Here is a 9059-nt window from a genome sequence, read left to right on the forward strand (position 1 = left end):
AAAAAAAAAAAAAAACACAGAACAAATAAAAACAGCCTCTGTATTCAGTAGGTATGCAGGGAAATTAGTTTATAGACAACCCAGTTTCATTTAGAAGAGGTAGGTAAAGTTCAAAAAAGTTTGGAAACGTGTTAAATGACTAAATATTCCAAAGTTTGTACAAGATTAGTTTTAGAATAGTGTAAGACCTTGGAAACTTGAATGGTCAAGAATATGACCAATGGGGACCAGCAGTTAGCATAATGGCTATGTTGCTGGACTCCCATGTAGTCAACCATGGTTCGAGTCCCGGACCTGGTGGCTTAAAACTCACGTCAGGTGCATGTGCGTACATGCCCAAGATCCCGAAAGGAGAATGGAGGAGAAGGGATTGAAGCATGGCCATCCCCTCTGGGGGGTGATTTCTCACTTTCTGTCTCTCTGTCTCTGTCTGTCTGGCGAGTGCATGTGCCCTATAGCAAAAATATCTCAAAAAAAAAAAAAAAGAAAAGAAAAAGAATATGACCAATGACTAGATGGTTAAGGTAAATAGGTTTTTCAGAGATGTGAGGCAGAATGGGATTCATCTTGATAGTCTCATGGGAGAAGTGAGTAACAAATTTAAGGTGGGTGTGTAGAGCCCCAGAAGACTGCTTTCTGGCAATGTGCTTAAGGCAATGTGGTAGCACCCATGAGTGAAGGACTCTTGAATAGAACATCTTACACAATGGGAACACTTATAAGGGCCTCTGCCCACTGGAGACAAAGCAATGTGGTAGGGTAGGCAAGTGAGGAAGGTGTTCTTTCACCCAGAGGAGGAAGCAGCTGTCTCTTTGGAGTTTTGTGTTGTTAGAGCAATCGAAAAGCAAGGTGAGAAGAGGCTATCACTTCCTCAATATACCCTGACTCTCGACTCAGGTTCACTTCTGTTATGAGCTCCATGGCCATACCCTAGACTGATTCATCACTCAGAATGAACCTGCCCTGAATTCTAAACACCAATATTTCACTTTATAATCCCTGCTTCCCCTACTTTTCCAATTCCCTCACTCAGCTTTTTCTATTCCTCGTCTCTCACCTATTAGGAGTCTCCACTTTCTGTCCATGTAGCAGTGTCATATCTTCTTTCCATTTCCCACTTAGTCCTTAAAGTCCCTTGCCTTTCACTTCAGACATTCAATAGCTTAGCTACCCTGCACACTGTCTCTCCATTCATATGCCTGGCAAACTTCTATCCTGGATGAAGTCAACTGTTATTTCTGTACCTACATCTGGTTTTCTGAGTACCACCTGAAAAAAAATCACACAAGTGGGAAGATTGGTACCATGCTCTCCACATATTTTCAAGTACAATTGCATAAAGGTAAAACATGAATAAAACTCATTTTTTTAAATTACAACAATATATAGAATAAAAGGAATTCTCCTTCATCTCCTCCTCTAAGACAATTCCCCCAAAATATCTGCTCTTAATAGTTCAGTATATGTTCTATTTATGCATTGTTGTCTGAAATATACATAGCTATACACACATACCTGTACACATAAACACATATACAAATATATATGAAAGAAGTCTTCAAAAATTTAATGCATATTATGAAAAAATATTCATTATCTTAAATATGTACAGATATACATATGTACCTGTACATTTAAACACATATACAAGTATATATGAGAGAGGACTTCAAAAAGTTTAATGCAGGGCCAACAGGTGACATGGTGGTTGGGGAGCTGGACTCCCACATGGCTGACCATGGTTTGAGTCCTGGACCCAGAGGCTTGTTTTCTCCATTTCTCTCTCTCTCGACAAATTAAGCAATAATAATGATAGGGACCAACAGATGGTATAATAATGGTTATGTCACTGGACCCCCTGGTAGTCAACCACATTTTGAGTCCTGGACATGATGGTTTGAAACTCATGCCAGGTACATGTGCGTGTATGCTCAAAATTCTGAAAAGGAGAATGAATGAGAAGGGATTGTGGCATGGCCATCCCCTGGGGGGGGGGGGCGATTCTCACTTTTTGTCTCTCTCCGTCTTTCTGGTGAGTACATACACCCTATACAAAAATAACTCTCTAAAAAAAGAAAGAATAATGATAAATAAAATAAATAATTATCTTTAAAAAGTTTAATGCATATTATGAAAAAAAATTGCATGGATTTCAAAATCCTTCCATCAAAATAAACTTAAATTCAATTTTTCCACAAACTTTTTGAAGTGAGTATGCAAGGTGCACATGTGTGTATATAAACACACATACACACACACACAGATACATACATAACTGACAGGAATAGATCACAGTGGACACTTTGCTGGTCAACTGGTATTTTTCTATTCTACAAAATGTTAGGCATTTTTTCCCAATAGTACATATATACTTTATTCTACACAATATCCCTTTCCCTAACTTGCATTTATTTTCTATCATTTAACTTAACACTATGCAACAATGTTATAATGAACATCCTTACACATGAACACAAGCACAAATATTTACCTAAAGTGGATCTCTAGAAGTGGAAACTCGTGATTAATAGATGTATGTACGGGGACCAGCAGTTGGTGTAATGGCGATGTCACTGGACTCCCATGTAGTAGACTGCAGTTCGAGTCCTGGACCCGGTGGCTTAAATTCACGCCAGGCGAGTGTGTGTGAGTGCCCAAGATCCCGAGAGAATGGAGGAGAAGAGATTGCAGCATGGCCATCCCCACTGGGGACTGATTTATCACTTTGTCTCTGTCTTTCTGGTGAGTGCATGTGTCCTATAGCAAAAAACTCTCAAAAAATGTATATACTTAATGATTTGATAAATATGTCTAAATCGACATCCAAAAGTAGGAGGGGGAGACTGTACCAAATTGCCTTCCAAACTGCTAGGAGTGTTACCACCCCCAGTTGAGCTCTCCTTTTTCCTTCTATAGACATCTCTGTTCCTCATTCTCCAAATAAGTTATCATTGCTCAAACCTCCTGTTGTACCACCAACACTGGCATCCCCACCCAAACACACAATTCTCCCCAATAGCTCACCAACTATTTGCAGAGCAAACAGAAGTCAGAGGAATTCTCAGCTTCCTAACTCCAAGACTCCAAACTCTACTAGCCACCCTCACCCATTCTGTCCTCCTTCCCTCTTATTGTAATGGTGGGAGGGGGGGCACAGAGGTGGATGAGGTGCACAGGGGGGGTGGCATGAGAAGCAATCTTTCCTCCAGTAATAGTAATCTGGTTGTGAGCATTCTTCCCCTTACCAAGGACTGGCTACATTTTGCCTAAAGGTCTCCACTTTCACTCTCTCCCTAGATAATCCCATTTTACCTTATCTTCTGCCCTCACTTCTCTACCCAAGCCCTAGGTTCATCCGGGCAGAATCAACCAAACTCCTTCAGATAGGGATCTTAGACGACTACTGCCCACTCCTCTTTGTTTTATAATTTTTTTTTTAAGATTTTTGCCTAGGGCACCTCATTCTGTCGGGATTTGGGGCATGCATACCACGTACCTGGGGCCACTTTCAACCCGATGGTCTGGGACTTGAACCCCAGTCAGCCCCATGGGAATCTAGCACTTTAAGCACTGTCGCCACCTGCTGGACCACTCCTCTTTCTTAAGACAGTCTTGATAATGCCGCTCTCCTGATTTCCCTCTTTGGTCTCTCCAGCATTTCTTGTCCCTTCTATTTCCTCAAACTCTTCGTCAAAACCTTAATGCTGCAGTTGGTGGTTTCCACTCTGGTCCCATCTCTCCCCTGGAAGACGTCACCCACGCCCCCTTTCAACCTTCATCTCCCCTCTGTAGCCTTCCCTCTTGCTGTCTATTCTCAGCCCAGGCCCACGACTCGTTCTAACTTCAACCTCTCCTTCCTTCCATTCCTTCCATCCACCCCCACCCCCAAACTCGAAGAAAAACTTCTAGGGGAAGTCTTCCCTGACTCCTGCCCCTTCGAACTCCGCACACGCGCTCGGTGTCCACTGGCCACGTGGCTCCAGTACCTCGCAGACCTGAGGAATGTAGTTCTCCTTGAAGTAGTTCCTCAGCCTGGGATGGGCAGTGCGTAGCGAGGCCATGGTCAGAAGCTTCCCCGGAGGAGCTGGACTTGTCGCGTCCAGAGCTGCAGGCGAGGCTGCGCGCGTCGCGGATTGCCCCGGCAACCACGGGGCGGAGCACGACGGAGCTACGGGTTCCCCCGACCCCTGACCCGGGGGGAGGAGAAGGGGCCGGGCCGTGCGCCCCAGCAGGCTGGACCCCGGAAGGAGCCTGGGGAAGCGCGAGGCTGCGGCGCCAGGCGCGCCGCCCACGTGCAGCGCCGTAGTCCAGCTGCCCTCACTCCGCCCGCCGCCCGCCAACCTGCGGGAAGCTGCCGGGACGCGTCGGGCTGAGTGGGAGGTTTTGCGATTGGAACTGGGCTGTTTCCGGGAGGCGGAGCTCAGGCCCCTTTCCCCCATTTCCTCACTCTGCAGCTGGGTCGCGCTCTGGAGGCACCAGGACCCGCGTGTGTTGGAGACCCCGCGCCGAGCCTGGTGCGCAGAGCATGGGCGGCGCCCGGGGCGTGGGCTGGGTGGCTGCCGGCCTGGTGCTCGGGGCCGGCGCCTGCTACTGCATTTACAGGCTGACGCGGGGCTGGCGGCGGCCGCGGGCTCGGGCTGCGCCGCTCGCGGTCCGCAGGTGAGACACGGGGGCAGTCCCAGCCCGGTGTGGGCCGAGGACGCCGCCGGCACTCGGGGCTTCCCTGTCTTCAGAGTGAAAAAAGGAGCTGAACGGGGGCCGGGGGAGGGTCGCCTCGTGAGAATAGCGAGTGGAGAAACTCAGGTGGAGAGGCGGGGCGACCTTTAACTTGTGTGGGTGGAGGGCCTTGAGCTCTCTCCTGCGTCCTCTTTGTTCAAAATCCGGGAACGGAGAACTGCACGAACTCTCCACCCTCAATCTGCCATCACTTTGACGAGGTCTTTCAAAAGCGCATTCATCAACCTTAAAGCATGCTCTGGGTCTGGGATTCCCATGATTTGGGGGGAAGGGCTGTGGTGGGGCCTGAAACCATAGGTGACATTCTGCGAGCGGTTACCCTGGGAGAAGGGACACCAGAGGGGCAGTTCTGCCTGAACTGGGCCAGGCCTCTGAAATGCATCTTGGGGTGTGTGTGTTGGAAGTTGTAGCAGTTATCTATGTGAGGCATACTGTCATGCAGATACGTTTTTGTCCAAAAGCTGACTGGTACATCGAAAATTCTAAGTTTGCTGCATGTTCTAGAGGAATTTATCAGGTCTTGAAAACTGTTAGGGAAATTATTAAAATTTGCCAACCAAGAAATCACTTCACAAATGCGAAAAAATACAAAGCAGCTTTACTATCGAATAAACATTAAATTAGATCGCATATTACAGGCAATCTACTAAATGAAAGATTTGTGGGATGGGTTATGTTCAAGGATTTCATATTATGTGCTTATTCTTGAGTTAACCGGTAATTTGTCCTTAAAAGAACTTGACAGCACCGTTTGCTATAACATAGTATAGCCTAAATTCCTAGGTAATTGGGACACTTATTTGGGTTAGTTAATTGCCTTTAGGTAGAGACAAAATTAGGCTTATAGCTATGAAAAGCAACTAGTGGAACCAGTAGATGGCGCAATGGTTACATTTCTGTATTCCCACATAGTCGCCTGAGTTTGAGTCGCGGATCTGGTGAGTTAAAACTCATGGTTAGCCTGTGTGCTTGCGTGGAGTGATTTCTCCTTTTCTGTGTCTCTAGGGAGCACAGTGTCCTATAGCAAAAATCTCTTACTAAAAAGGGAAGTAGTTACAACCAGTAACTAGGTGCCTGGTCTAAATTATCAGAGATGGAGAAGTTGGAATTCTGTCTTCCTTAATGTTTACATTAAAAAGCCATGGCACCCAAGCCCTTAAGAAAGATGTTCTTAGGTTGTAAAACTCCAAAGGAGCTAACTTGGCTATTTAAAAGATGTACTTTTAGGCCCAGCGAGTGGAGTGGTGGTTAAGGCACTGGAATTCCCACCCCTAACCACCATGCCACCTGCCGGCCCCAAAGAAGCATCATTTTAATAGATGGAGAATGGTAATGTAGGAAAGAGATGAACGGGCCAGAAATAAAAAGATCTGGATTTTGGAGTCAGAACCAACTGTGTGTACTATTAATAAATTATACCAGGAACTCACAAGAAAATGCTTTAAAGTAGGTCCTATTAACTCTTATTTAACGTGTAAGGAAGCCAAGCAAGAGATTATTTCTTATCTGGTAAATAGTTTATTAAGAATTGAACTAGCCATTTGAATTGTGGGCTTGGCTCACCTTTACCTAGCGCCCTTCAAGTGAAAATCTATGATTTAATAGTGCTTGTACTAAAAGTTTATTTGGCTGTTTATAAAGAATGTGTACATCTATAAAACCTGTTTTAAATGGTCATATGGGGGAAATCTGTAAGAAAATAATAGGATTTTGAAATATCCAAGAAGTATGAAAGAGTTAAATTTATCACATTTCTGCTCTGTGCATGTGTGTGTGTAAAAATCATACAACTTCAGAGCTGTATAGGAACCTTTTTAGCCGGGTTTACTCTTAGACCAACTCTTTTATTTACAGATGAGAAAATTGAGTCCCAAAAATGCATTAAATGATTCGTTTACAATTTTGTATTTTCATCTCTTTATTGTCTTCTATGAATTAACTGTAATTTTAGGAAAATCCTTAGATGATACTGGCTGAAGTATCTTGTATAAATTGAGAAGTTTGGATGAAACTCAAATTCTTTTCACTTAAAAATCTGTCTTCTTGTCCTTTCATTGATTTTTTTTCAAGTTTTACTTGGGTGAAACTTTTTATAACCATTAAATGAGGCAGATCATGGATTCAACAGTAAAAGCAGGGTCCAGAGGTCCTGATTGTAAGACTTTGTAGTGAAAATCTGCTGGCTTTTTAACTTGAAGTTTTCTTTTTTTAATTAATTAATTATTATTTTTTGGGGGGGGGAGAGATTTTCACTATAGGGCGCATGCACTCGCCATACAGAGAGAGACATAGAGACAGAAAGCGAGAAATCATCCCCTGGGGGGATGATCACGCCACAATCCCTTCTCCTCCATTCACCTCTCGGGATCTTGGGCACACACACACATGCGCCCGGCGTGAGTTTTAAGCTGCTGGGTCCGGGACTTGAACCGCAGTCAACTACGTGGGAGTCCAGCGACATAGCCATTACACTAACTTCTGGTTCCCTTAACTTGAAGTTTTCTTAACAGTAGATTCCTTAATTGTCTTCCTCAGGACACTGTATCGCTTATTGTTTTTCATAATCTGTGCTTGTCCCTTCCCTCATTTTTTTCTCTTTTGTGATTTGTCCTCAAGCAATATGTGTATTATTTTAGTTAAAGGAATAATACATGTGTAAAAAAATTAGAAAGTACTCATGAACATTGGGTAGAAATCAAGTCATTTGTAATTCTAAAATAAACGCTTTAAAAAATAAAAAAGTATTATTGGGGTCAGCAGGTGGTGTGGTGGTTAAGACACTGAGCTTCCACATGGTTGACCATGGTTTGAGTCCCAGACCTGACAGCTTGTTTTCTCTGTCTCTTGTCAAATTGAATAATAATAAATAAATTTTAAAAACTGAGTAAATAATTCTTTAAAAAATAAAATGAAATACCATAAAGAAGTATTATTTATTTAATGTTATTTGTTATTATTATTACCAGAGAGAGAAAGTGAAAGTGAAAGCAGATTGGATATTCAAACTGTAGTTGGCCATGTGGGAGTCCAGGACCACAACCACTATGCTACCTGCTGGCCCCCAAATATTTAACAATTATGTGTATAGAAAAAGAAAAGAAAGGGAAAAAAAAAAAACACACACAGATGTGGCAGCATTTAGCAGCTATCATTGAATAAACCCCTCCACACACACACACAGAGCAGTAATAGTGCCATAAAAGGTTTCTTTTTCTCCTATAGTGATTTGTAGTTAAAGATACAGATTCTAAAAATCATTGTGCAGACCCAGCACTTGGCTATTTTAGCTTTTGCACAAAATGACACTTTCCATATGTCATCACCACTAGCAGAACTGGTTTTCTAGCACCCCAGTCTTCATACCTTGTTCCTATAAACCAAACAAAATGCCACCCCCGCTGTATAATTGCATTACTCCTACCCTAGTTGTATAATTGCGTTACTCCTATAGTTTTTTCCTATGTGATGTGCTCTTAATTTTGCAACTAAAACAGTTCTATGTAATATAAATCCTATTTCTTAATTAACCTTGACCTCTAGGCAAATGTTGATTGGATGGTTGTTCTTGATTTTTTTTTTTTTTAATTAAAATAGGTTTTTTGTTAGAGGAGAGAGAGAGAGAATGCGTGCCAGAGCCAGCCCTCCCCAATGGCTCATAGTCACACCACAATAATTTTTCCTTCATTTCTCCTTCCCGTCAGGATTTGTGGCCGGATTAAATCATGGTGAGCAATGTAGGATCTGGCTCCCAATGCACAGCAAAGAATATTGTGCTACAGGGCTGGTCCTGGGTTACCTGCTTTTTAAAAGAAGAAAGTGCTATCTGCCTTCGGGCTATATATTATTGGCATACAGTATCTTACTAATATACTAAGTGACCGTTGGCTAATTCCTTGATATCTGTCAGCCTCAGTTCCCTCCTGTAAATTGAGAATAGTAGTATCTTCTTGCTAGGGTTACTTGAGGATTAAACGAGATAAAGTGTGTAAAATGCGTAATACTGTGCTTGGCATCCAAGTATGCAGTCAATGTTATCTTTAAAATTTCAAAAAATACTCCTGTTGATTTTTAGATGAACTTTAAATAACTTTCCTCTTATATATAGAAGACTTAACTGATGGTTCATGTGATGATGTCCTTAATACTGAACAACTTCAGAAACTCCTTTACCTGCTGGAGACCACTGAGGATCCTGTAATTATTGAAAGAGCTTTGGTCACATTGGGTAACAGTGCAGCATTTTCAGCTAACCAGGTAAGTACCCTTGTCTCAGCAAACAAGCTCCTTCTATTTCTATTCACCAGCAGTAATCATGACCCTCG

At 42.9% G+C, this 9059-nt stretch overlaps 2 protein-coding genes across 2 annotated transcripts in view; one reads left to right on the forward strand and one right to left on the reverse strand.

Annotated features, from left to right (window-relative positions):
* FBXL13 (F-box and leucine rich repeat protein 13) overlaps positions 1-4458 on the reverse strand; it is a 274784-nt gene extending 270326 nt beyond the window's left edge. Inside the window, exon 1 of the mRNA XM_006140783.3 lies at positions 3987-4458. Within this exon, the coding sequence (XP_006140845.2) occupies positions 3987-4439 (453 nt within the window). The 5' untranslated portion in view covers positions 4440-4458. The remainder of the gene's footprint in view (positions 1-3986) is intronic.
* A 54-nt stretch (positions 4459-4512) lies between these two features.
* Positions 4513-9059, forward strand: part of ARMC10 (armadillo repeat containing 10) — a 21403-nt gene continuing 16856 nt past the window's right edge. The window contains 3 exon segments of the mRNA XM_006172261.3: positions 4513-4623; positions 4625-4659; positions 8843-8991. Coding sequence (XP_006172323.2) covers positions 4526-4623; positions 4625-4659; positions 8843-8991 — 282 coding nt within the window. The 5' untranslated portion in view covers positions 4513-4525.

Source organism: Tupaia chinensis, unplaced genomic scaffold (assembly GCF_000334495.1).
Source record: "Tupaia chinensis unplaced genomic scaffold, TupChi_1.0 Scaffold000044_1, whole genome shotgun sequence".
Lineage (NCBI taxonomy): Eukaryota > Metazoa > Chordata > Mammalia > Scandentia > Tupaiidae > Tupaia > Tupaia belangeri.